The sequence below is a fragment of the Mauremys mutica genome, chromosome 16 (genome assembly GCF_020497125.1).
Source record: "Mauremys mutica isolate MM-2020 ecotype Southern chromosome 16, ASM2049712v1, whole genome shotgun sequence".
Lineage (NCBI taxonomy): Eukaryota > Metazoa > Chordata > Testudines > Geoemydidae > Mauremys > Mauremys mutica.
Window position 1 is genome coordinate 30238957 of NC_059087.1, and position 21066 is coordinate 30260022.

Here is a 21066-nt window from a genome sequence, read left to right on the forward strand (position 1 = left end):
TTTAATCAGATAACGTTACACCCCTCCTTTACCCGGAGGCCAGCCATGTGCTCACCTACCACACACAACATCCGCCGGGCTGGCTGGCATACAAGGGATCCAGTGTTACAGATGCTATGAGGAACACAGCCTTTGGTCCAGGGTGTGGTGTTGCCACGTGAGAATTTCCCTATTTCCTCATTGAGGATGTGGGGGGGCACCCGGGGAGGGAAGGTTGCTCAGCCTGCAGCTGTGCTTGAGCTATAAAAGCCCCTGGACTGCCCCAGCGCAGACTCCGGGAGAGGTCCCACTGTTGAAGGGGTGCTGAGAAGATGCTGCTCTGGGAGTTCCTGCTGTTGCTTCCCCTGCTTGCAGGGAGCTCAGGTACGTGGGGACAGGGATTCTGTCGAAGGGTTTGCAGACGGCTGTGTGGGTCTCTCAGCCCCAGTGCAGGACTGAGTTTGGATTCATTGCCACATTTTGGGGAACTGGTTTCAGGCAAATGCTCGTGGGTTGGGGACCAGATTTTCCTCTGCGCGTGGCCTGCACTTCGCACATTGTGGCCCCTGCAGTCTGCACCAATGACAGTGACACAAACACTGATCGTTTGGTTTTTGAAAGAGTCTCACTGAGTTGTCTGTTGCCCGTCCATTCTGCAGGAGCTCTCTGTGCCCTGACTGAGCGACGGTCCCTGCTCCCACCTTCCCAGGCCTGCCCCCAGGCTCAGCCCATCCATGTAATTTGACTTCTATATGTTGATAAATACAAAGTAATGCACAGATTTTTTGATTTTTGAGGGGGGGGGGTGGAGATTTTCCAGAGGCTGGAAGCTGGCAACTGAAAACTCTTTTTTTTTGTAGATAATAACTTAGAAATCTCTGACAGGAGCATTGTATCTAATTCCTATATCTAGAAAGAAAATTAAATAAATATTCGACCCACTCAGCTCTAATACTAACATGTTCTGACATCTTGTGGCAAGTCACTTATGGGACACACTGGTTGGGTTTAAAATTGTAATGTCTATTCTTACTCAGATACGCTTACTGAAGTCAGAAGGGACCATCGTGATCTAGTCTGACCCCCTGCACATCGCAGGCCACAGAACCTCCCCCACCCACTCCTGTACTAGACCCCTGAGCTCTGGCTGAGTTCCTGAAGTCCTCAGCTCATGGTTTAAAGACTTCAAGTGTCAGAGAATCCACCATTTACACTAGTTTAAACCTGCACGTGACCCGTGACCCATGCTGCAGAGAAAGCGAAAAACCACCAGGGTCTCAGCCAATCTGACCTGGGGGGAAATTCCTTCCTGACCACTAATATGGTGATCAGTTAGACCCTGAGCATGTGGGCAAGATCCACCAGGAAGATACCTGGGAAAGAATTCTCTGTAGTAACTAAGAGCCCTCCCCATCTAGTGTCCCATCTGCAGTCGTCTGGGATTTTTGCTCCAGGCAATTGCCAATGGGCCATTCACCATTCTAGGCAGTCCTGTCATACCATCCCCTCCATAAACGTATCAAGCTCAGTCTTGAAGCCAGTTTTGTTTTTTGACCCCACTGCTCCCCTTGGGAGGCTGCTCCAAAACTTCACTCCTCTTATGGTTAGAAACCTTCACCTAATTTCAAGCCTAAACTAGTTGCTGGCCAGTTTATATCCATTTGTTCTGGGTCCACATTGGCACTTAACTTAAATAACTCCTCTCCCTCCCTGGTATTTATCTCTCTGATGTATCTGTAGAGAGCAGTCATATCCCCCCTCAGCCTTCTTTTGGTTAGACTAAACAAGCCAAGCTCTTTGAGTCTCCTCTCATGAGGTCGGTTTTCCATTCCTCGGATCACCCTAGTAGCCCTTCTCTGCACCTGTTCCCATTTGAATTCATCCTTCTTAAACATGGGAGACCAGAACTGTGCACAGTACCCCAGAGCGTGAGCCCTTTGGGCTCCTCCTGCCCAAAGATCTCACGCTCTGGGCTGACACAAGCCATGACACACAGGGTGGGGCAGCAGGCCGGGCCCATGGGGACAGAGCATGGTGCTGCCCAGCCTGCCGCTGGAGCGGTCGGGGGTGAAGGGAGACAAAGCCATGGGCTCCTCTGTCCTGCTGCCCAGACACCACCAGCTGCCAGGTCCTGTGGGCACTGCAGCACCCCCGCCACATGCAGGCAGGCCCAAGCCTGCCCCGGCCCCTCGCTGAGCCCAGCCTTGCTGCCCCGGGGCTGGGGAGAGGAGCGGGATGGTGATGATCCCTAGGGCTGGCCCTGGTTGGCTGAAAGGCACCAGCTAGCTGCTCTCTAAGCCAATCACAATCCAGCAGATCCAGAGCCATCCTTAGACAAGGCACCATTGTCCCTCCCCTGCTCCAGTGCCCCCTAGTGGCTGGAGCTAGGTCTGAGCCACCCGGCCGGCCCCTGGGACAGCTCACCCTGGGGACAGTGCACCCACTGGCAGCCCCTTTAGTGCAGCCCCAGGGCACAGCTGGCACATTACCAGCAGGAGCAGCACGGGTCAGTGCTGATGGCCCCTGGCTCCTTCCCCAGGGACCCCCTGTGGGGCAAAAAGCGACACTGAGTTGCCCAGATCTCAGACCCCTCCTCCCTGCCGAGGCAGCATCCCCCTGCACCGGCTCACAGGGACTGGCAATCTATTTAGCTCACCAAAAGAAGGTTAAGGGGTGACTTGATTAGTACCTACATGGGGAACAAATATTGGATAACGGACTCTTCAATCTAGGAGAATTAACAGGGACAGTAATTAACCATTGGAACAATTTACCCGGGGTCGTGGTGGATTCTCCATCACTGACAATTTTAAAATCAAGAGTGGATATTATTCTAAAAGCTCTGCTCTAGGGATTATTTTGGGGCAGTTCTTTAGCTTGTGTGATACAGGAGGTCAGATTAGATGATCACAATGGTTCCTTCTGGCCTTGGAATCTATGAAATCTATGGGTCTGCCTGCAGCTGCTGTGAACGTTTAAACTTCAGGCAGCCTCTTGATGGGTACAGTTTGAGTGCTTCCTCAGATACACATGGGGTTTCCATATGGAGCAGAATGGAAGAGCCCCCCTCACTTCCAAACAAAGGTGTTATGGCAAATGCCCCCAGGCTATCTCAAATGCCCCGAGAGAGGAGATCTGCTCTTGTGACCCCATAACTGACCTACACAACTTCCTGGATGGCTCTTTGGACTGTTCTCTCTAGGGGATGTGTCCCGTAGGAACCTAATAGAAATCCCAACAGAAGCAGGAGGGCCTTTTCCATCCTGAACCTTGAGCATTTGTTTATGTGCCATCAGCTCTGGTGCAAGATCCCCAGCTCTGGAGCCATAAGCCCTCTGTTAATCCCCAGTGCTGTCTGTGTAGGGGCAGGGGTAAGGGCAGGGGATGCTTCCCCCATAATGTGGCTCAGCTCTGACCAGGAGGGACCACCTGTAGTGGTGAGACTGGAGCTCCGTCTCTGTGGTCAGTATAATCCTTGGCCATTCTGTTGCGGATGGCATCGGGGAGCCAGTTAGCACCAGCTGCTATTCTAATACTTTGGGAACGAGAATGGGACCCCGAAACTCATTTCACATGGGCCTCCAAGCAGATATTAGGTGGTAAGAACATTGGGCCATCACTCTCCTATTCTGGATTCAGACCAGTGAGGGATGTGTAAGCAAAGGTCTGTATATCCTCAGTCACCCAGCCCCACAAGCTCTCTCTCTTTTGTGGCAGTTTCTCCTGCTTGCTAACAAGTCCACGTGCATGAACATTCTCATTATGCTTTTCAGCTCAGGACTGCATTGAGATACCGGGGTCATTAAAGCAGATTGATGCCAGTAATGGGCAGGTGTTTGGAGTGAACAGCGCAGGCAATATTTACACGCTATACGGAGACAGCTGGGCTCAGGTTCCGGGCTCCTTGAAACACGTCACGGTTGGTCCTGCCGGAGTCTGGGGTGTGAACAACAACGACAACATCTACAAGCTGGTGGGAGGAAGCTGGCAACAAGTCACAGGTAACATATGAGCTTTGATATGTCGTGGGGACGACAAAAGGCGGCTCTGTTAGGATCCTGTGCCCAGTTCCAAACTCCGACCCCAGGCTGTTGTCAAAATTGCCACCAGATGGGCCATTCTCAGGATCTGACGACAGCTTGTCTGTATAGTTACATTGATACCGGTTCTGTACCATGAACTCTATAGGGAAGCTGATCTAGTTGAATTGATGCAGCTGCCCAGGTATGAAGGTGCTTATGTCCGTCCAGATTATTGTGGGAAATGTAGTGAAATAAGCTATGGTGATACGAGCCCCGTGTTACTGGTCCAATTGTGTTTTCACTGGGGAGTGTCACTGATTTCATTCTATGCGTTTCCAGACTGATACAAAGCAGTACAAAAACACGCGTACTCCTGGCCTTAAACTGAAATCAGAATGTTCACACAGGCCTGTCTACACATGGTTTGTACACCAGTCTGACTGTGTTGGATAGGAGTGTGATTGTCTACCAGAATAGCTACATCCATATAACTTTTTACACTTGGGGTTATATCCATATAAAGGTGCCTTTTACCAGCATATCCTCTGGGTATAAGCACCTTCAGACCGGTGCTAGGAGCTGAAAGCCCAGGCTATCACACAGCTGTGGCAGTTGGACTATGTAATCTGTGCAGTCTGGACGTTCTAGGCTTCAGAGTGACACACTGAGAGGTGACAATCCTGAAATCTTATTCTATAGATAACTGAGCCCACAGTAGAGGCATTGTAGTACAGGGGTTTACACTGGCTTCACACCATTGGTTAAAGCAGTGCAACCTTCTTGTGTAGACAAGGCCTAATCCATTTAAGGTAAACTGAAATCAGAGACTCTGAAAGCAAACTAAATGTCCCCACAGCAGTTGAATCAAATTAGGGACATGTAAACTGGTGCAATGTAGTGTGTACACAGGCCCTGACACTCACAAGCCCCCTGTGAGGCGGGAACATTTATTGGCCCCATATTCCGGACACTAGGAGATTAACGTCCATGTTTCCAAACCTGAGTGCACAAATGTCAGCACCTAACTAAGACGTCCTGATTTCCAGGGGTGCTAAGTCAATGGGAGCTCTTGGTGCTCAGTAGTTCTTAAATTCAGGCCCTTGTTGCCCTAAGTGACTTTCCAAGGGCCGTTAAGCAAGTTGGGAGAGGACTGGCAACCAGACTCAGGAATCCTGATCTCAGGCCACTGCTCCAAACACGAGACCACACGTCTCTGACTGATTTCTCTCTCTCCTCTGGTGTCTAGTTATATTTCTGGCTGAGTTCTTAATAGGTGGTTTGCTTCCTTATTTTCTCCATGCTGCTCCAGCCCTGCTCTTTCCTCTGAACATTGTTTTTCCCTTGTTTGTTTTAGGGCTGCTCAAGCAAATTGACGCGGGTGGAGACATGTTTGTCGCTGGTGTCAGCATGTATGATGGCATCTACTGTCTGTCTCGTCCAGCAACGGTCTCTGCGAACAGTGACTCTGCCTTGCCCTGGGTCAATATTGCAGGAAGTCTGAAGTACTACAGCTGTGGCTTGTGGGGATGCTGGGGAGTTAACTCAGCTGATAATATCTATTTCCGGTTCGATGTCACCCCGGACTCTTGTGCAGGATCCAGGTGGGAGTACGTTCCAGGCAAGCTGTCCATGATTGAGGTCGGGACTGAAGGCTCTGTCTATGGTGTGACCAGTGCAGGACAAGTATTTCGCAGGTATCATAGAATCATAGAATATCAGGGCAGGAAGGGACCTCAGGAAGTCATCTAGTCCAACCCCCTGCTCAAAGCAGGGCCAATCCCCAGAGAGATTTTTTGCCCCAGTTCCCCAAATGGCCCCCTCAAGGATTGAACTCACAACACTGGGTTTAGCAGGCCAGTGCTCAAACCACTGAGCTATCCCTCCCCCAGTATGGGAGAAGGCAAGAGGGAGGATTTCTCCCATGAGTGATCAGGGCCATTCACAGTCATCACTAATAGCTTAGAGAGAACAGGATGTTGCCTGATGATTTGGAGCAAGCCAACCCTGGTGCCTGATGTTCGCTGATTTCCTAATGAGCTGATTCCAGGGCTCTCCAGCATCCCAATGACCTCACAATGAGGCACCCACTGTTGCCTAATTGAGAGGACTCCAATGCTAACCAGCAGGGAACCAAAAAGGGGAGTGAGGCCCGCTGCAGAGGTTCTGCTCTCTTGGGGAACTCTTGGAAGCCTGAGCTCTGCATATTATAGGTAGCGCAGGTTATCCTGGTTATTCCCCTCACAGCGCCTCTGCGCACCCAAACTGCGCATGTGCCATCCCCACACAGCGATGGAGCATCTTCCAGTCTAGGGTTAAGAACATAAGAAAGGCCAGACTGGGTCAGACCAAAGGTCCATCTAGCCCAGTATCCTGTCTATCAACAGGTCCCCAGAGGGAATGAACAGAGCAGGTAATCATCAAGTGATCCATTCCCTCTGTCACTCCTTCCCAGTTTCTGGCAAACAGGGGCTAGGGACACCATCCCTGCCCATCCTGGCTAATAGCCATTGATGGACCTATCCTCCATGAACGTATCTAGTTCTTTTTTGAAGCCAGTTATAGTCTTGGCCTTCACAGCATCCTCTGGCAAAGAAACACTTCCTTTTGTGTGTTTTAAACCTGGTGCCTATTCATTTCATTTGGTGACCCCTAGTTCTTGTGTAAATAACACTTAGAATAATAAAATATTAGGGTTGGAAGAGACCTCAGGAGATCATCTAGTCCAATCCCCTGCTCAAAGCAGGACCAATTCCCAACTAAATCATCCCAGCAAAGGCTTTTTCGAGACGGGCCTTAAAAACCAATAAGGATGGAGATTCCACCACCGCCCTAGGTAACCCATTCCAGCGCTTCACCACCCTCCTAGTGGAATGGTGTTTCCTAATATCCAACCTAGACCTTCCCCACTGCAACTTGAGACCATTGCTCCTTGTTCTGTCATCTGCCACTACTGAGAACAGCTGACTCCATCCTCTTTGGAACCCCCCTTCAAGTAGTTGAAGGCTGCTATCAAATCCCCCTTCACTCTTCTCTTCTGCAGACTTAATAACCCCAGTTCCCTCAGCCTCTCCTTGTAAGTCATGTGCTCCAGCCCCCTAATCATTTTTGTTCCCTTCTGCTGGACTCTCTCCAATTTGTCCACATTCCTTCTTTAGTGGGGGGACCAAAACTGGACACAGTACTCCAGATGAGGCCTCACCAGTGCCAAATAGAGGGGAATAATCACTTCCCTCGATCCGCTGGCAATGCTCCTACTAATACAGCCCAATATGCCATTGGCCTATTTGGCAACCAGGGCACAGTGCTGGCTCATATCCAGCTTCTCATCCACTGTAATCCCCAGGTCCTTTTCTGCAGAACTGCTGATTAGCCAGTTGGTCCCCAGCCTGTAGCAGGGGATGGGATTCTTCCTTCCTAAGTGCAGGACTCTGCACTTGTCCTTGTGGAGCCTCATCAGAATTCTTTAGGCCTAATCCTCCAATTTGTCTAGGTCACTCTGGACCCTATCCCTACCTTCCAGAGTATCTACCTCTCCCCCCAATTTAGTGTCATCTGCTAACTTGCTGAGGGTGGAATTAATCCCATCATCCCGATCATTAACAAAGATGCTGAACAAAACTGGCCCCAGGATCGAGCCCTGGGACACCTCGCTTGATACTGGTTGCCAACTAGACATCTAACCGTTGATCACTACCTGCTGAGCCCGACAATCTAGCCAGCTTTCTATTCACCGTATAGTCCATTAATCCAATCCAGACTTTTTTAACTTGCTGGCAAGAATACTGTGGGAGACCATATCAAAAGCTTTGCTAAAGTCAAATTATATCACATCCACCGCTTTCCCCATATCCACAGAGCCACTTATCTCATCATAGAAGGCAATCAGGTTGGTCAGACATGACTTGCCCTTGGTGAATCCATGCTGACTGTTCCTGATCACCTTCCTCCTCTTCAAGTGCTTCAAAATGGATTCCTTGAGGACCTGCTCCATGATTTTGTCAAGGTCTGGAGTGAGGCTGACCGATCTGTAGTTATCCAGGTTCTCTTTCTTTCCTTTTTAAAATATGAGCACTATATTTGCCTTTTTCCAATTGCCATGAATTTTCAAAGATAATGGCCAATGGCTTTGCAACCAAAGCAGCCAACTCCCTCAGCAGCCTTGGATGCATTAGATCTGGACCCATGGACTTGTGCAAGACCAACTTTTCTAAATAGTCCTTAGCCTGTTCTTTCACCATTGAGGGCTGTTCACCTCCTTCCCATACTGTGTTGCCCAGTGCAGCAGTCTGGGAGCTGACCTTGTCTGTGAAGACCGAGGCAAAAAAAACATTGAGTACTTCAGCTTTTTCCACATCCTCTGTCACTATGTTGCCTCCCCTCTTCAGTAAGCATTCCACACTTTCCCTGACCTCCTTCTTGTTGCTAACATACCTGTAGAAACCCTTCTTGTTACCCTTCACATCCCTTGCTAGCTGCAACTCCAATTGTGCCTTGGCCTTCCTGATTACACCCCCACATGCTCTAGCAATATTTTTATACTCCTCTCTAGTCATCTGTCCAAATTTCCACCTCTTGTAAGCTTCCTTTTTGAGTTTAAACTCACTGAAGATTAACTTCACTGTTAAGCCAAGTACTCACTCGGATGTTTTCAGAGAACTATCCACAATGACTCCAAGAGCTCTTTCTTGAGGCCTGGTCTACACTGGGGGGGGTGTCGAACTAAGGTACACAACTTCAGCTATGCGAATAACGTAGCTGAAGTCGAACTACCTTAGTTCGAGTTACTTACCCGTCCTCACGGCACGGGATCGAAGTCCGCGGCTTCCCCGTTGACTCCGCCACCGCCGTTCGCGGTGGTGGAGTTCCGGAGTCGACGGGAGCGCGTTCGGAGTTTGATATATCGCGTCTAGATGAGACACGATATATCGAACTCCGAGAAGTCAATTGCTACCCGTCGATCCGGGCGGGTAGTATGGACGTACCCTAAGTGGTAACAGCTAATTTAGACCCCATTGTCAGGGTTCCTTCCCCACTCTGAACTCTAGGGTACAGAAGTGGGGACCCGCATGAAAGCCCCCTAAGCTTATTTCTACCAGCTTAGGTTAAAACCTGGTACGCTGCCACCACCAAGTGATTTAACAAGAAACAGGGAAAGGACCAAAATATCCCCCAAAAATATCCCCCCAAGCCCTTGCACCCCCTTTCCTGGGGAGGCTTGAAAATAATATCCTAACCAATTGGTTACAAAGTGATCCAAGACCCAAACCCCTGGGTCTTTTGGACAACGGAAAAATCAGTCAGGTTCTTAAAATAAGGATTGTATTAAAAGGAAAGGATAAAAATGATCTCTGTACAATCAGGATGGAAATAACTTCACAGGGTAATCAGATTCAAAGAGCCCAGAGGAACCCCCTCTAGCGTTAGGTTCAACGTTACAGCAAAACAGGGATACCTCCCTCTAGCAAAGGGAACATTCACAAGTTGAGAAAAACAAAGATAAAACTAACATGCCTTGCCTGGCTGTTACTTACAAGTTTGAAATATGAGAGACTTGATCAGAAAGATTTGGAGAGCCTGGATTGATGTCTGGTCCCTCTTAGTCCCAAGAGTGAACACCGCCAAAACAAAGAGCACAAACAAAAAGTATCTTGTTCCCTTATTGGTCCTTTGGGTCAGGTGTCAGCCAGGTGACCTGAGCTTCTTACCCCTTTACAGGGAAGAGGATTTTGGTGCCTCTGACTAGATAGGATTCCATAGTACTGTATACAGGAGGGTTGTTACCCTTCCCTTTATAGTTATGACACCCATCATTTTATATGTATAGTTTGGATTATGTTTTCCAATGTGCATTACTTTGCATTTATCAACACTGAATTTCATCTGCCATTTTGTTGCCCCCAGTCACCCAATTTTGAAAGATCCTTCTGTAGCTCTTTGCAGTCTGCCTGGGACTTAATTATCTTGAGTAGTTTGTATCATCTGCAAATTTTGCCACCTCACTGTTTACCCCTTTTCCAGATCATTTATGAATATGTTGAATAGGACTGGGCCCAGAACAGACCCTCAGGGGACACCACTATTTACCTCTCTTCATTCTGAAAACTGATCATTTATTCCCACTCTGTTTCCTATCTTTTAACCAGTTACCATTCCATGAGATGACCTTCCCTCTTATCCCATGACAGCTTACTTTGCTTAAGAGCCTTTGGTGAAGGACCTTGTCAAAGGCTTTCTGAAAATCTAAGTACACTATATCCACTGGATTCCCGTTGTCCACATGCTTTTTGACCCCCTCAAAGAATTCTAGTAGATTGGTGAGGCATGATTGCCCTTTACAGAAACCATGTTGACTCTTCCCCAACAAATTATGTTCATCTATATGTCTGACAATTTTGTTCTTTACTATAGTTTCAACCAGTTTGCTTGGTACTGAAGTCAGGCTTACCGGCCTGTAATTGCCAGGATCACCTCTGGAGCCTTTTTTAAAAATTAGCATCACATTAGCTATCCTCCACTCATTTGATACAGAAGCTGATTTAAATGATAGGTTACAGACTACAGTTCGTAGTTCTGCAATTTCACATTTGAGTTCCTTCAGAACTGTTGGGTGAATACCGTCTGGTCCTGGTGACTTATTACTGATTAAACAAAGACTGTGAATGGCTTGCCAACTACAGAACCAGTTTCTCCTCTCTTGGTTTTCACTCAACTGCTAGAACAGGGCCTCATCCTCCCTGATTGAACTAACCTCGTTATCTCTAGCTTGCTTCTTGCTTGCATATATAAACCTGCCCCTGGAAATTTCCACTACTTGCATCCGAAGAAGTGGGTATTCACCCACGAAAGCTCATGCTGCAAAACGTCTGTTAGTCTATAAGGTGCCACAGGATTCTTTGCTGCTATTACTGATTAGTTTGCAATTGCTCCACCTGGCAGCAGGGGTTCCTGTGGAACCAAGCACAGGAATTCAAGGCCCCCCGTGGGCTCAGGCAGTGGAGGAAGACACTCCCAGACTGGAATGGAGTGGGAGCAGGGGAGGGGAGAGAACTGCCATGCCCAGGGGGAGCTCTGGCATTTCCCCCTGCAGCGCTGTGGGGTTCCCTGGGTGTTCTCTATACCGCTCTGTCGCTGGCTTTCATTCCATGTCACCTGCCAAGACAGAGGAAAGGCCCCATGTAGTTTGGAAGCAGAAATGTTTCCCTGGAGAGGATGTTCCTGCCCTTCTGCCCTCAGCCCACACCGCAGGGAGATGAAGCTTGCAATGCTCAGCTTTGATCCTGCCATCTTAATAGGGTCTGGCCAGACACTCGTGTAGGAGGATGGGTGCTGCAGTGCAGGGCCGTGAGTGGACAGCAAGGAGAAACATGCTGGGGCTACCCTCTGGGCTGCACTGAGAAGCTGCTCTCCACAGGCTGGGATAGAGGCAGAGTCCTTCTCTTAGCAGACCTGTATTAACACCAGTCCTGTCAACTTCCTTTCAGGGATGGAATCACTAAAAGCAACCCCGTCGGCACCACCTGGACCCAGGTGGCCAGTTTCATCTGCAACTGCAAACATGTGTCCTATGACCTGGGCCTGCTGTGGCTTATCACTGACCAGGACAAGATTGTGAAATGCCGGATCTAAATGAGACTCCCGCCATCTCAGCCTCACCATGATTAACAGTGTCCATTTAAACTCTTTCTCTCTCTCTATCCCCCAAATCTTAATTTGTACCAGCCTCGGCTGAGCCCCGGCACCTCTTGGCTTGGCAGTTCAGAGCCCCGGCACCTCTGGGTTTGCCATGTCACTTATAAAGTAACAAATTGCTTGAGCCCCAGCACCTCTTTCATTGCAAATGAAGCCCTGCTCCACTGCCTTGTCCAGGTTTTCTACATTCCTTCTCCAGCCAGTGGTGTGAAGCTTTTGTTCCAAGGGTAAAATCAAGTCCCACAAAATAGAGCCAAGAATGTTCATCGTTACCTGCTCCTTCTCTGCCTCTGCTGCCCCCGGCCCCACCCCCGGACGCACATACTTCTCCTCTGATAAAATCCAATGGCTGGAAACTGAACACAGCAAGGTCCAAGCTGAAAACAAAGGGCAGTGTTATAGCTAGGAGGGAAGTCAACCATACGAACGGATCCACAAGGGATGTGGTAAATTCTCCATCACTTGGAGTCTTTCAATCGAGACTGGATGTCTGTGTAAATGCTGTGATATACTCTGTATCAGCTGCATGCTGTTGGGTGTGATGCAAAAGTCACTGCAGGACATCTGTGGCCTGTGTTATGTAGGAAATCAGACTAGATGGTCATAATTGCCCCCTGCTGGACTTTATATATATGACTTTAACGGACCCCTTTGCATTAGCAACACACACAACTGAGATAGGGCATAGGAAGAACTTCCAATGAACGAGAAAGAAAATCAGAATTTAAGTAACCCCACAACTGGGTAATTTTCTCTGCCTTTCTGCAAACTTCACCATCACCAATGACCTGTGTTACAAGGTTCTCCCTCAGTTAGCCTGATTTCAGCCTCTCCACTTCAGAAGGTCCCAGCATGATCAGTTCATAATAAGCAACCAGGGCCAAGTTATTACACACACACTGTCCTGAGCTCTGTGCCAGAAGCTCTGCATATCCACCTCTCTCCCCCCGCATTTCCATTCTGATAAATCCCAAATATCTGCATCACCAGATTAGAAAGAATAGAGGCGACGTGTATCCAAGAGGAGGGCTGCGGAGCCAGAGCTGCTCTCTCTAGGCTGAGCAGGAAGGGCTGGTAAAGGTTTGAAGTTTCTGTCTTGCTCACTCTTGTTGAGGGAGCAGCTGGGATTCCCCTCTGCTTGGGGCTGGGTTTGTGCCAATAAAGTCTTACAGCATCTCGTGCGCTCTCCTTGTCATTTTGTGCTCACTGGAATCGATACAGCTGGAGTTCGGGGAGCGCTGTGGTGCTGGGGGTTCCGCAGCCCAGAAACCAAGAGTGTCTTGGGGAAAGAGGAACAGTCTGAGCTCCACAACCCACTAGTCCTGGTGTGTGCAACATCATCATCTCCACTGGCCTGTCAACCCTCCCACTCAGCTAGTCTTCCCCCTGCTCCCCACAATGCTCACTCCAGCACTCGGTGCTGCCCTGCTAATCTGTTCCTCTCCTTCCCTCACCTCTGACACACGCTGCCAGGCAGAGGAGACAAGGGTGAGCTCGTCATTCTGCCTCACGCTGGTCCCCCTCTCCCTGGCCATGTGCCCCATGTACACTCAGGAATCCTGATGAGTCGCCTGACTGAGCAGGTGGGCAGAGCTCCCACCTTGCCGTCACAGTCAGACAGAGACGGGCAAGTGAGAAAGAAAATCCACCTCTCTGCAGTCTGTGCAACCCTCCCCCACACTGGGAACTCTGCCTCTGGCCGGGCTTTATAGCCAAACTCGGCCCTTTAGCCTGAATCAGAGCAATGAGCCATGGCTCGCTGAGAGGTCTCTGTAAGAAGCTGGTCCAATAAAAGATATTACCTCACCCGCCTTGTCTCTGGTATCCTGGGACCGATCCAGCTACAACAACACTGCTGCTCCCAAAATGTAATTGTAACTGGGGAATCATCATCAAATGGGTGTGTTTCTAGTGGGACTCTGCAGGGACTGGTTTTTGGCCCAACACTATTTAACATTTTTATCAATGACCTGGAAGAAAACATAAAATCATCACTGATAAAGTCTGCAGATGACACAACTCAGGGAAGGACAGGTCACTGCTACAGAGCAAACTGGATCACTGAGTCGCCTGGGCGCAAGCAAACAACAGACGTTTTAATGTACCTGCATGTAATTGTATAGATCTAGGACCAAAGAACACAGGCCAGACTGACAGGCTGGGGGGCTCTTTCCTGGGAAGCAGTGACTCTGAAAGAGACTTGGAGATCATGGCGGATAATCAGCTGAACGTGAAGCCATGGCCAAAGGGGCTAATGGGATCCTGGGATCCATAAACAGGAGAATCTTGAGCAGGAGCAGGGAGGTTATTTTACCTCTGCATTTGGCACTGGTGCAACCACAGCTGGAATCCTGTGTCCAGTTCTGGGGTCCACAGTTCAAGAAGGATGCAGAATGATTGTAGTACAAAAAACTGCTACATGTAGGAATTTGCTACCTAGAGTGCACTGAGCATGCTCACATGAACTGAGCATGCTCAGTAACATCTGCTGAAGCCACTGCCCTTCACCCTGCCCTTACTTGGCATAAGATTCAGAGGACTGGATTTTACAGGGGGTGAAAAGGGGCAAAGGAGGAAATCAGAGAGGGGAGTGGCCAGGGTATGAGCAGGGGACGGAAATTGACTGGTCAGGGGGGTCAAGCAGCTGGAGGCAGGGTTAAGATCGGGGCTGAAGGGCAAAACCAGAGATGTGGGGAGGGAAGGAGCCAGGGTTAAGCCCGGGGTAAGGCGCTGCCAGAGGGTGGCAGAGAGCAAAACCCTGGCACAAGCAGGGGCAGAGGGGTAAGAGTTACCCCGGTGGACTGAGACCCCCGTGTTTGCAGAAATAGGGTGGTGGGGGCACAGGGGCTTTTTTATTTCCCCTCCCGCAGACAGCACTTCTCAGCATGGGCATCCCAGGGCTGGGTTCTTAAAGGCACAGACACCCCAACGCCCAGTGACTGTAGCTCCTCTCTGTCCGATGTAACCGACGGAGGTGCTGCAGGAGACTCAATTCAGTGAAACATTTTACACAAACCACCCCAGAAACAAAAATCCCTTATCCGTGTATCTGGCTGCAGAGAGTCTCACAGCTGTTCACCAGTTTGGCTTATCTGTGCTGGGATTCCCTGAATTACTCTTAGCACTTCATCATTTACCGTGCAGATGTCATTGTGCTTTTTAATTTATATTTTAACCACAAACACTCATTGAAAATATGTAGAAGTAAGTACTTGCCAGTAGTTTTAGCAAGGACACCTGTGTTTCTACTTGTTATGTTTTTACTGTGATTTTTAATTTGGAATTTTTAATTGTAACTTTTTCTTCTTTGTTTTCATTCACTCCATCAATGGTGACTGCCTTTTGCCACTGTTATTTTGCCTCTCAATCCAGCTTCTACTGTTTTTCCGCATGCCATTGTGTAGAACTTGATTCTCAGATATTCAATAAAGGCAATATACTGTCTCTTGTAACATCCTTCTCAAAGGCAAAAATCAGTTGTAATTTTTGCTGAACATTAGAACTGCCATAATGGGTCCGTCCAATAGTCCATGTAGTCCAGTATCCTGTCTTCTGACAGCGGCCAGTGCCAGGTGTTTCGGAGGGAATGAACAGAACAAGCAAATCACTGAGAGAACCGCCCCACTGCCCACTCCCAGCATCTGGCAGTCAGAGGTTTAGGGACACCCAGAGCACAGGGATGCATCCCTGATTATCTCGGCTACTAGCTGATGCACCTATCCTGGGGAACTGATCTAACTGCTGAACCCATTTATAGTTTTGGCCTTCAGAACATAACGAACACACAACTACAACCCCAAGATAGCTTGACAACCCCAAGAATTCTAAAAAAGGGAGTGTGACGGGTTGGACCCACCTTCTGGGAGGCCACCTGATGTACTGGGATTTCACGGATCCTCTCCTGCTCCACCAGCCTGGGGTTCCACTCCCTGTTTTGCTGAATTAGGTTCTGCAGCCTCTTGCAGCGCACACACAGGTAGGGCCACACCGGGGTGAAAGTCACTGAGGACACTTAGTAGTATGGGGCGGGGGGGGGTGGCTCTGGCCCCCAGAAGGGGCAGGGCTGGGGTCAGCATCCCCCAGCCAGCCCTTGGCCTGTGCCATCCAGGGCTCCTGTGTTGATTTAAAGGGCCCGGAGCCCTTTTAAATCGCCGGCCCCAGGGCAGCTACTCCCTTGGCCCCCACCCCACCCGTCAGCGGCCTGGGGGGGGGGCAAAAGGGGCAGGAACATTAAAGTGCTGCCAGCTGGGTCTGGGCCAGTGCGGGTTCTTACCAGTACCGAGTACCCGCCCGTACCAGCTCACTTTCACCCCTGGGTCACACCCAGCTGCAGCCACAGCCTGAAGTCAGCTCTGTGTGAGAGGCCTCCCCCAGCACTCACGTGCACGTCTCCTTTGGGGAGACAAACCCAAATAACACTGTCTTGCGCTGTATAGAAAAATCTGCACAGCGCAAGCTCATAAAAATCCATCTCTTCCTCAATGTGAAGAGAGATGGGCACGACTTCCTGCCCCTCCCAGTTAGAAGTTACATAAACTAGGTTTAATAATAAACAAAATAAGTTTATTAACTAGAAAAGGTAGATTTTAAGTGGTTGAAGGGAAAGCAAACAGAACAAATCAGATTACTAGGCAAATGAAACAAAACACGCAAACTAAGCTTCACACACTAGATAGGTAGGCTACAAATTAGCAAATTCTCACCCTGAGTGATAAACAGGCTGGCGGATTCTTAAGGCCGAGGCTGCCTTGGCTTTCCCAGGTTTTCATACACAGGCTAAAGATCTTAGCCTGGGACCATCACTTCTCACAGTTCAGTCTTTGTTCCTCAGGTGTTTTCAGGTGTGTTATTGTAGGAAGAGTGAGGCCCCATCAGGTTGTCATTGTTCCTCTTTTATATCTTCCCCCCACTTGCTGGAAAGCTTTTTTGCTGCGACCTGGGTCAAATAGTTCCCTCTCTGTAGAGCTAGCTGACCTGGGTCAAACAGTTCCCATTGTGCAGTGGTATCTCTGAGAGGCTTCTAGTGCAGACAGTTCCTTAGGCTTGTGTCAATTCTTCAATAAGCAACTAACATTGTTTGGCCTCATCCAGCGTAGCACATGTGAAATACAGAGACATGGTCAATATTCCCAGCTCCAGATACAGAAATGACACCTGCCTACCCATTGGATAAACACATTCAGTACATCAGAACCTTGCCAGTGATACCTTACATACGCCATCTTGCATAAAGTACATTTCAGTTATGTCATATCCATATCATAACTATATTTCCATGAAGAATATGAGGGGTAATGGCATAATGAGTTATATGCCCTGAAGTCAAGACATTTTAATAACGGCATGATATTCTGTTCTTACGTGCCTCTTTGTTCCTGAGCCTTCAGGGTGCAGTAAGGCCAGTTCCACAAAAGCTGGAATCTAAACATCTGGATGAATCTTGGTCGACCCTCATACTTTTCCTCTTACCTCTCCCAAACATTTCATGCCTAAGGCCGTATCTACATTACAAGCGTAATCCACCTCCACGAGAAGCATAACGCTTGCTGGGCCTCAGCTGGAGCGCCGCAGTGCCAGTGTGGACGCCCTGGTCTATTAATGCACTCTGATCAGCCTCCATGAAGTGTCCCACAATGCCTGTTCTAGCCACTCTGGTCATCATTTTGAACTCTACTGCTCTGCCCTCAGGTGACCAACCATCAGACCTGCCCTATTACTCCAGCTTCTAACCCAATATTAGAAGTATCAGTGCTTAACAGAAATGGTTCATCAAAATCATGTTTGCTTAAAACAGGCTTTTTCTTTGTAAGGGTCATTGTGGAAGTAACAATATTACTGAATTCCTTTACAAAGCCAAGGTAGAACTTGGTTAGACCAATAGTGGATTGGATCTGCTCTTGCAGCATATTTCCTGTATGTCTTATGTGATCTTTCCATGAGCTAATGAAAACAGCTAATTTATCCATACAAGCTCTGGCAAATGTTTGGAACCCAATTATCATCAAGTCAATGTACATATTAATGTTCTCCATAGTGTAGGAATCTTGGCATTTACCCATGAAAGCAATATGGTGGTGTGCCTCAGTTTCCCTTTTCATACAGCACATTAGGTGTGTAATGTCTTTTCTATTGTGAAAAGTTCTGAAACGCATTATAGGCACTAACTGTGAATCCTTTCATGTATTTATACCTGCTCCTGTATTTTTGACTCCATGCATCTGATGAAGTGGGTTCTAGCCCACGAAAGCTTATGCCAAAATAAATTTGTTAGTCTCTAAGGTGCCACAAGGACTCCGTGTTTTTTCTGTGAGAAATATCAGTATCACAAGGCCTTTTAACATAATGTGTGTTCTAAGTATCACTCCCACCATGTTCATAGAATGGAAGGGACTTCAGGAGGTATCTAGCCCAACCCCCACTCAAAGCAGGACCAAGCCCCAGACAGATTTTCGCTTGACATCCCTAAACGGCCCCCCTCAAGGTTTGAGCTCACAACCCTGGGTTTAGCAGACTAATGTGCAAACCACTGAGCGATCCCTCCTGCCCAAGTTCAGGGGCTTTTCCATAAGATTAGGCATGTTGTACTTTTTTACAGTTTTTGGTAGCAGCAGGACATTAGTCACAAGCGTTAATATTAACATCGAATCCATTACAAGTGCATAGGCGGCAGGTTTGTATAATTTTTGGTGGGGCCCAAAATGGTGGTGCCCCCCCGCTCCCGCCCTGTAAGCCAATATAAAATGAAGCTACAACGCGTCAGTGCCACAAGATTACAAGGGTCAATTAAAAGTGGAAAGTCAGAAGCAGCACTTGCCTACTTCAATATACATTTTACCATCACTGTATAAAAATGGTTCCCAATTGTCGATGCAATCTGATTAATGTAAGAGCACATTACTATTAAATATTTCAATTCTTAGTCATTTTAAGACTTTGCCACACGCTAGTTTGTCTGTACACCAGTTTCAGACAATCCTTTATAGCAATTTTACTCCAGGTCCTATGTGAAACCAATCAATCACTTCCTCCTCTCACCCACATCGCTGTGTTTTAAGCTGTAATCAAAAGTGGCTTCATCTGCTTTAAAAGTCACAGAGCAGCAGCCACAAGTCTGCAGGTCTTAGGGATATTGTCCTGGTCAACTCAGTCAAAATTAATTACAACCTAGATGGGATTATGGTGAGGGGGCACGGCAACGGCACGGCCCCCTCCACTCCCCTCCCCCTCCTGAGGTGCTACAGCACCAGCAGCTTGCACTGCTGTTATGCTGTAGCCCTTAGGTGGCAGCAGCAGCAGCAAGGGAGAGAGACGCGCGCTGCGCGCTCTTTACGTTCAGGCAGGGAAGCTCCGGGCAGGGCCGGCTCTAGGTTTTTTGCTGCCCCAAGCAAAAAAAAATTTGGCTGCACCCCTTCCCAGCCCTGGGCTCCCCCCTGTACCCTCCCGCTGCCCCAGTCCTGGGCTCTCCCCTCACCCACCCCAGCGCTGGGCTTCCCCCTTTCCTCCCCACCAGTGCCCTCCCTCCACCCTGCTGCTGCCGCAGCCCTGGGCTCCCCCCACCAGTGCCCCCCCCACACCTCCTGCTGCCCCAGCCCTGGGCTCTCCCCCCACCCACACCCCCTGCCACCCCAGCACTGGGCTTCCCCCTTTCCTCCCCACCAGTGCCCTCCCCCCACCCTGCTGCTGCCGCAGCCCTGGGCTCCCCCCCACCAGTGGCCCGCCCCACCACCTCCTGCCGCCCCAGCCCTGGGTCACTGGTAACTCGCTCCCAGGGCGGGTCATTCAGCAGGAATTTTGGATGTGCACAAAACACAGACAGGATTGGTTCCCATATGGTTACAGAGCTGCAGTAAAGTGGAACAATTTTCAGCTTGTGTGATTGGAGGATATCTGGATGCATATTATAAGACTGTCCTCCATAAATGAGGAAAAGTTGAGGTGCCTTTATTATTCTTTTGTTCCACTCTGTTTCTATGGGGAATTTGCCAATGCAATATCACTGTCTTCCTTTCAAACAAACAAAAAGGCAACGGCTGTTGAAAATAGCAATTCCAGTCCTAATAAGCATTTCTTGCTCAATTTTATCCTACTTTTTCTACAGCAAGTTACAGTGGATCAGTATATTTGATTTGGGAGAAATGAAGTAAAAGCTGCCCACTCCTGAATTTTGAGGTGTTCAAATCTGGAAGGCAGGTGCTGGGGGTGGGAGAGGGCTGTGGGCTCCATGGGGGAGCATGGCAGCAACTGTCTGGAGCTGCAGGGAACCAGACACGCTGGTCTGAGTGGCACAGTAAGCGGTTTTGGAGGTTGGAGAAGGGGTAGGGGGTTCCGGGGGGCAGTCAAGGGACAAGGAGCAGGGGGGGTTGGATGGGGCAGAGGTTCGGAGGGGCAGTCAGGGGACAGGCAGCAATTGGATAGGCATGGGAGTCCAGGGGGTTTATCAGGGGACAGGTAGGGGGTGGGGTCCTGGGGGGAAGTTGGGGGGGGTCTCAGGAGGGGGCAGTTGGGGACAAGGAGAAGGGAGGCTTAGATAGGGCCATAGGGGCTGGGGTCCCAAGGGGCAGTTGTCTCGGGAGGGAGTAATCGGGGGACAAGGACCAGTGGTGCTTAGATAGGAGGTGGGGATCCTGGGAGGCAGTTGGGGCAGGGGTCCGGGGACGGGGCAATCAGCGGCCAGGGGCTGGGATTCAAAGGGCTCTGGGCTCTCTGCCCCTGCAGGCAGCGCAGAGCCCTCTGACTCCCGGCCGCGGCTGGGATTTAAAAGGCTCTGGGCTCCCCCCGGCTGCCAGCAGCCCAGAGCCCTCTGATTCCCAGCTGCGGCTGAGATTTAAAGGGCTCTGGGCTCCCCGCCGCAGCGGGCAGCGCAGAGCCCTCTGACTCCCGGCCGCGGCTGGGATTTAAAAGGCTCTGACTCCCCTGCGCTCCAAGCAGGGGAGAAACCTAGCTCCAAATATTGGTGGAGCAGAGCCCCTGAGTGTGAATATTCCTGGGGCTTTAGCCCCACGAGCCCATATAAGTTGGCGCCCATGTACAAGTGGACATTTACAAGTATTTTTGTCATGCCACATCTTCAGCTCAATACCCTTGGGGTTTTCGCATTTTAAGCTGTGGCTTCCATTTGCAAGACAAACGTTTTTTCTTTCTCCCTGTCCTGTAGGGCCAAAATCTGAGCTCTCTTGTGTCAAAGTTAGACTCAGGACTCACAGTTTGTCAGACCACTCTGTTTATTAGCACAGCTCTCTGCTAATAACACCCAGATAATGTGAGCCCCCATGCAAGACCCAAACAGTCTTATTTATACAGATAAAAGGGCGTGAACTAAACAAAGGGACAAAGAGAGCAAAACTGTAAAATGTACCTGGGGCACAGCATGCATCTC

At 49.3% G+C, this 21066-nt stretch overlaps 1 protein-coding gene across 1 annotated transcript; it reads left to right on the forward strand.

The window, feature by feature from the left end:
- Positions 1–283: 283 nt before the first annotated feature.
- Positions 284–12204, forward strand: LOC123351074 (fish-egg lectin-like). The gene is made up of 4 exons (XM_044990230.1): positions 284–363; positions 3753–3980; positions 5356–5695; positions 11483–12204. The coding sequence occupies exons 1-4, from the start codon at positions 312–314 to the stop codon at positions 11625–11627; spliced, it is 765 nt and encodes a 254-aa protein (XP_044846165.1). The 5' UTR covers positions 284–311; the 3' UTR covers positions 11628–12204.
- Positions 12205–21066: the final 8862 nt, after the last annotated feature.